At 48.6% G+C, this 7,500-nt stretch overlaps 1 protein-coding gene across 1 annotated transcript in view; it reads right to left on the reverse strand.

Moving 5' to 3' along the window:
* The window catches only part of LOC143277588 (hemicentin-2-like), an 86,256-nt gene that overhangs the window by 38,451 nt on the left and 40,305 nt on the right, over window positions 1–7,500 (reverse strand). Inside the window, exons 19-23 of the mRNA XM_076582467.1 lie at window positions 6,596–6,859; window positions 4,423–4,683; window positions 3,226–3,489; window positions 1,250–1,513; window positions 1–66 (exon numbers count right to left, since the gene is read on the reverse strand). The exon at window positions 1–66 is cut by the window's left edge and continues 198 nt beyond it. Coding sequence (XP_076438582.1) covers window positions 1–66; window positions 1,250–1,513; window positions 3,226–3,489; window positions 4,423–4,683; window positions 6,596–6,859 — 1,119 coding nt within the window. The remainder of the gene's footprint in view (window positions 67–1,249; window positions 1,514–3,225; window positions 3,490–4,422; window positions 4,684–6,595; window positions 6,860–7,500) is intronic.

A 7,500-nucleotide genomic window follows, 5' to 3' on the forward strand; every position in this document is an offset into this window, starting at 1 on the left:
AGCCCCCTTCGTTGAGGATGTGTGAACTTGCGTTCGGAAAGACTTCAATGGCTCCCTCCGGACCATCTGCAGAACAGACAGTTGAGTTTCCCATGGAATGGTTAAGCCATCAGAACAACCATCGGACTTACCAAACACCTATGTTAATGAGTAAACAAGCAGCTGGAAAAGCAAAAGAAAAAAAAAAGAAAAAAGAAAGAACACTTCTTCTTCTTCTTCTTCTGCGTTCACTCGTATGCACACGAGTGGGCTTTTACGTGTATGACCGTTTTTATCCCGCCATGTAGGCAGCCATACTCTGTTTTCGGGGGTGTGCATGCTGGGTGTGTTCTTGTTTCCATAACCTACCGAACGCTGACATGAATTACAGGATCTTTAACGTGCGTATTTGATCTTCTGCTTGCATATACACACGAAGGGGGTTCAGGCACTAGCAGGTCTGCACATATGTTGACCTGGGAGATCGTAAAAATCTCCACCCTTTACCCACCAGGCGCCGTCACCGTGATTCGAACCCGGGACCCTCAGATCGAAAGTCCAACGCTTTAACCACTCGGCTATTGCGCCCGTCATGAAAGAACACAAACGAGGGTCCTCCCCAGTGTGCGAACATCTGACCCACAACCAACATCACTTTGGAAAGGACAATGTGCAAGTTCTCGACAGAGAAGCAAGATGGTTCCAGAGGGGAGTAAAGGAGGCAGTCCACATCGCCGCCAGGAACCCCACCCTCAACCGTGACCGGGGCCGACACAACCTGCCGTCAGTGTACTCCTCACTGGTCAAGTCACATTGCCGTCAGCTCGCCCACGGCGATGCGTACAGCTTCTAATTCTCTACCCAGCAGTTGCGCTGAAGACGCCGGCCGGATCGCCGACGAAAGCTACGCAAATGAGTAGCCTTCTTTGACTGAGAGATCGGTTTAACTTGGTAGTCATTATAAAAAAAAATTAAAAAAAGAAAGTTCGTTAAGCAAATAAGCGTGGGAACAACGCAGGTAAAGGTGTTGGAACTTGAATGGCAGAAGGCACACACACACACACACACACACACACACACACACACACACACAGCGCGCGTACACTGATGCATATACATTATTATACACTCGCATGCGTGCTCGCACACGCATACACATACATGTACATACAACAAGTACACATAAACGTAAACACACACACACACACACACACACACACACACACACACACACACACACACACACACACACCACAACACACGAACTTACACCGAACGGCCACGTTGAGCGGTTTCGTCCCTTGGTTCCCGAAGCCGTTGTCGGCGACGCAAGAGTAGGTTCCCTTTTGCGCGCGATCCACGGCCCGCAACTCCAGCCGACCGTCCACGGAGTCCAGCTCCTGGGTGCCGAAGAGCCAGGTGTAAGTGCAGGCCGGCACGCAGTCTGCAGAGCACCTGACCAGCAGGTCCTCTCCCTCCCTGATCACCTGGCTGTCACCTGGGGGTGTGAAGGTGATGGTGCTTCCGGGCCCGGCTGGAGCATACAACTCACAACTCAGAACTCAGAACACAGAACTCAATACTCAGAACTCAGAACTCAAATCTCAAAACGATTTTTATTCAAGGATTAAGATTTTAGGCATGGCCCATTCTTCCAGTCTGTCCTTGCTAATCTACATCAGTTACAATAGCACATACTTACATGTTTAATGAATGAAACGGGGAGAAAGAGAGAATAGAAAAAAAAAAAGTCCTGCAGAAAGAATATGATAAAGAACACAGACACACACACACACACACACACACACACACACACACACACACACACACACTGGCAGATGGATGAGAGACAGAGAGAGAGAGGGCGGGTGTGTGGGGGTGGGGGGGGAGGGGAAGAGAAATAAGAATATGTCATCAGTATCGACAACCGGATGACTAGGGACAAGACACAAGACAATGTTTTATTGAATCAGCCCCAGGCCTTCTGCCCTTGTCGAAGGGGTGGGGATCCACAATGGGCTGACTGGTGCACAGAGACCAGACAAGACAAGACAAGACAAGACAATGTTTTATTGAAACAGGCCTTCTGCCCTTGTCGAAGGGGTGGGGATCCACAATGGGCTGACTGGTGCACAGAGACAAGACAAGACAAGACAAGACAATGTTTTATTGAAACAGGCCTTCTGCCCTTGTCGAAGGGGTGGGGATCCACAATTGGCTGACTGGTGCACAGAGACAAGACAAGACAAGACAATGTTTTATTGAAACAGGCCTTCTGCCCTTGTCGAAGGGGTGGGGATCCACAATGGGCTGACTGGTGCACAGAGACCAGACAAGACAAGACAAGACAAGACAATGTTTTATCGAAACAGGCCTTCTGCCCTTGTTGAAGGGGTGGGAATCCAGAATAGGCTAACTGGTGCAAAGACACAAGACAAGACAAGACAAGACAATGTTAACCTAACCAGGCCTTCCGCCCATGTCAAAGGGGTGGGGGTTCACAATGGGCTGACTGGTGCAGACAGAGAGACAGAGACTGAAAGACAAAGAGAGGGTGTTATTGGTCTTTGTTGTCTGGTTTGGGGAGAGGAGAACGTTACAGAGATGGTGGGATCGAGGGAGAGAGAGAGGGGGCAGGGGGTCGGGGTGGGGGGGGATGGCGGGGGGGGGGGGGGGGAGGGGGGGGGGGGAGAGAGAGGGAGGGAGAGAGAAAGAGAGTGAGAGAGAGAAACAGAGAGAGAGGGAGAGAGGGAGGTTGAGACTGAGGTTTGACGCAATATTGGCTACTCTTACCATTATCAAAGCGTTTACGATCTGAGAGAGAGAGAGAGGGGGGGGGGGAGACTTTTCGATGCAATATTGGCTACTTGTACTATTATCCCAGCGTTTACATTATGAGAAAGGTAGAGGGGGGGGGGAGAAAGAGAGAGTGGGGCAGAGAGAGAGAGGGGCGAGGGAGAGAAAGAGTTTTTGACGCAATATTGGCAACTCCTACCATTATCCCAACGTTTACAATCTGAAAGCGAGAGTGAAAGAAAGAAAGAGAGAGAGAGGCAGACAGACAGATACACAGACGGACACACACACAGAACAACAGACGGACAGGCTGAAACAGGCACACATAGACAAACAATACCAACACTCTCTCTCCCCCACAACCTCACACACACACACACACACACACACACACAACTAACATCACCACCACCACCACCGCAACAACACAAAACCACCAAACACACGTACTCTGTATGTCCACAACGACAGTGGCCGTACTGGTACTGCCGACTCCGTTACCGGCTTGGCAGGTGTATGTACCGGCTTGGTCCTGGCGTGCCGAGTCCGAAGACAGCACACCGTCTTGGTAGGGCAGCAGACGGGCACCAAGGAACCAGTTGTAGGAACAGGTGGGCTGGCACTCTGCAGAGCACTTGATGTTGAAGGGGGCGCCTTCCATGTAGCTCTGGTTCTGCCCAGGGGGGAACAGAGAGATGGAGTCCCCGGGGCCGTCTGGAAATACATAAATGAATTAGAAAAAATGAATAAAACGGAGTATGGCTGCCTACATGGCGGGGTAAAAACGGTCATACACGTAAAAGCCCACTCGTGTACATACGAGTGAACGTGGGAGTTGCAGCCCACGAACGAAGAAGAAGAAGAAGAAAAACAATAAATAAATGAATAAGTAAGTTTCAGTTTCAGTTTCTCAAGGAGGCGTCACCGCGTTCAGACAAATCCATATACGCTACACCACATCTGCTAGGCAGATGCCTGACAGCAGCAAAACCCAACGCGCTTGTCAGGCCTTGAGTGCATGCAGATATATTTGTGTACTTATTAATGTGGATTTCATTTTAAATAATTTTGACAGAGGACAACACTTTCGTTGCCATGTGTTCTTTTTCAGTGCGCCAAGTGCATGCTGCACACGGGGGCTCAGTTTATCGTCAGACAGACACAGACAGACAGGCAGGCAGACAGACAGGCAGGCAGGCAGACAGAGACAATACTTGATAGATATAAGAACGGATAAAACAAACTTCTTCTTCGTTCGTGTGCTGCAACTCCCACGTTCATTCGTTTGTACACGTGTGGAATTTTACGTGTATGACCGTTTTTACCCCGCCATGTAGGCAGCCATACTCCGTTTTCGGGGGTGTGCATGCTGGGTATGTGCTCGTTCCCACAACCCACCAAACGCCGATATGGATTACAGGATCTTTAACGTGCGTATTTGATCTGCTTGTGTGTACATACGAAAGCGGTTGAGGCACAAGCAGGTCTGCACATATGTTGACCTGGGAGATCGGAAAAAAAACTCCACCCTTTATTCACCAGGCGCCATTACCGAGATTCGAACCCTGGACCAAATGAAAGTCCAATTCTTTAACCACTCGGCTATAGCGCCCATCATATTAAACAAACACAGTGACCAGTGCTCACACTGCACGTCCAATGACAGCGGCTTGGAAGCCTGACTGCTGGCGTCATTGGAGGCGAAACAGATGTAACTCCCCGCCTTCTCCCTGTCAGTCACGCCAAACTCCAACGTTGATTGGTTCGTGATAAGCTCCGCCCCTTTCCGCCATTCGTAGCGACACGCGGGCGAGCACTCCGCGATACACTCCACCTTGAATTGTCTCCCTTCTGTCACAACAGCCACGTCGTCTGGTGGGCTGAATCGAATGGTGGTCCCTGGTCCGGCTGAGAAAGAAAGAAAGAAAGAATGAATGAATGAATGCATACCGTTAATAGATACACTGACCCTTAAACAAGCATTAACCAGGCCCGTGGCGTGAATGGTATTAAAATGATTATGAAACACAAGGTCAGTAATCATGTATGAAAGAGAAAACTTCTTGATCTATATTCAACATTAATTTTCACATTGCATTAGGTTTCAGAAGTTGGACATTTCCACACTGGCACACACACACACACACACACACACACACACACACACACACACACACACACACACACACACACACTGTAAGTGTACAGAGGCAGGCGAAGGGGACGACAATAGACCGCTGTAGAGTTCCCTGCTGACATGACTTGTAGAGGCGCGTCACATGATCTGTGCTCTCGAATTTGATTGGCTCTCCGAAATTTCGAGCAAGAAGGCGATTGAGAAAGGCAGAACGTGCGAAACAGAAGACTTCTTTCTTCGATTTTTTGCTTCATATTTTGTTCTTTTTTTTATTGTGCATATATTGTACGTCGTAGCAATGGAGGCTATAACCTGAATGAATGTGGGACAGCGCATGTTTGCTGCTTTTGCCTATGTCGATCGCCTTCGCCATTGCTTGCGATTTCGAGTAAAAGTTAGATGCGCATGCGCAAGATCCAAGATGGCCGCGGAACTCTCCCGCTGTCTATTGGGTTAGTTGTCCACAGGTAGGTCCAAGATTTGAGATCGCCTTGTTCTGGAAAATGCAATACCCGCCTGCCTCACCCCCACCACCCAGTGAAAACAACACTAAAACAAACAAAAACAGTTTCAGTTTCTCAAGAAGTCGTCACTGCAATCGGACAAAATTAATCCATAAAACGCTGCACAACATCCACCAGGCAGATGTCTGGCCAGCAGCATAACCCAACGCACCCAGTAGGGCCTTGAGTGCATGCATAATATATTTGTATTTGTATTTGTATTTCTTTTTATCACAACAGATTTCTCTGTGTGAAATTCGGGCTGCTCTCCCCAGGGACAGCGCGTCGCTACACTACAGCGCCACTCATTTTTTTAAATATTTTTTCCTGTGTGCAGTTTTATTTGTTTTTCCTATCGAAGTGGATTTTTCTACAGAATTTTGCCAGGAACAAACCTTTTGTTGCCGTGGGTTCTTTTACGTGCGCTAAGTGCATGCTGCACACGGGACCTCGGTTTATCATCTCATCCGAATGACTAGCGTCCAGACCACCACTCAAGGTCTAGTGGAGGGGAGAAAATTTCGGGGGCTGTGCCGTGATTCGAACCAGCGCGCACAGATTCACTAGCTTCCTAGGCGGACGCGTTACCTCTAGGCCATCACTCCACATAAATATATGTGTGTGTGTGTATATATATATATATATATATATATATATATATATATATATATATATATATATATATACTATCATCATTTGTGTTGTGTTTCATATAGTTTGTATTCTGTTTCTGATAGTTATGTTATTTTAATTGTTTATGTTTAATTTTGGTGCAAAATACTATTCGGCTGTTATATAATATCCTCCATGCCCCAAAAGGGGGTGAAAGGATTAAATATTCTTGATTCTTGTGTGTGTGTGTGTGTGTGTGTGTGTGTGTGTGTGTGTGTGTGTGTGTTTACCTATCAGAGTGGATTTCTTCCATAGAATTTTGCCAGAGGACAACGCTCTAGTTGCCATGAGCTTTTTTTTTCACTGCGCCAAACGCGTGTTGTACACGGGACATCGGTTTACCGTCTCATTCAAAAGACAAGACTCTTTTCTATTGTCCAGTCAAACTTGGGGAGAAAGGGCGAGAGCGGAATTTCGAACCCAGACCCTCACAGACTGTATATTTGGCAGATGGGCGTCTTCACCATTCTGCCACCTTCCTCTTCCGGAACACCTGCAGCACACTCACTCCTGACGTTGATGTCCACGGAGCGGGAGGCGGGCTCGTGGCGGTCGTTGGAGGCCACGCACACGTAGTTGCCGGAGGAGGCCGTGTTGACGTCACGGAGGTCCAGCTCCCCCTGAACAGCCTCGGGCAGCCTGGTGGAGCCCTTGAGCCAGGCATAGGTACAGGGGGGGTTACACTCCGCCCAGCACTTGAGGGACACACTGCTGCCTTGGATCGGGTACAGCTGCTGCTCGTTTGGGAACAGGCGTACTTCGCTAGGACCGTCTGGAACAACACACGTAACTCTTGTCAGTACTGGTACAAACATACAGGCACATGATTCGTTTCAGTACGGGTACACTTGTTGCTCGTTCAGGAACAGGCGTACTTCGCTAGGACCGTCTGGAAAAAGACACTGACAGACATATGACTCGTGTCAGTATAGTACGGGTACAGTTGTTGCTCGTTTAGGAACAGGCGCTAGGACCGTCTGGAACAACACACGTAACTCTTGTCAGTACTGGTACCAACACACAGGCACATGATTCGTGTCAGTACGGGTACAGTTGCTGCTCGTTTGGGAACAGGCGTACTTCGCTAGGACCGTCTGGAAAAAGACACAGACAGACATACGACTCGTGTCAGTATAGTACGGGTACAGTTGTTGCTCGTTTAGGAACAGGCGCTAGGACCGTCTGGAACAACACACGTAACTCTTGTCAGTACTGGTACAAACATACAGGCACATGATTCGTGTCAGTACGGGTACAGCTGCTGCTCGTTTAGGAACAGGCGTACTTCGCTAGGACCGTCTGGAAAAAGACACTGACAGACACACGAACTCGTGTCAGTACGGGTATAGTTGTCGCTCGTTTGGGAACAGGCGTATCTTCCTTCATTGTTCAATGTTGTGCGTGCTTGGGCTG

The sequence above is a fragment of the Babylonia areolata genome, chromosome 34, assembly GCF_041734735.1.
Source record: "Babylonia areolata isolate BAREFJ2019XMU chromosome 34, ASM4173473v1, whole genome shotgun sequence".
In the NCBI taxonomy this organism is placed as follows: domain Eukaryota; kingdom Metazoa; phylum Mollusca; class Gastropoda; order Neogastropoda; family Buccinidae; genus Babylonia; species Babylonia areolata.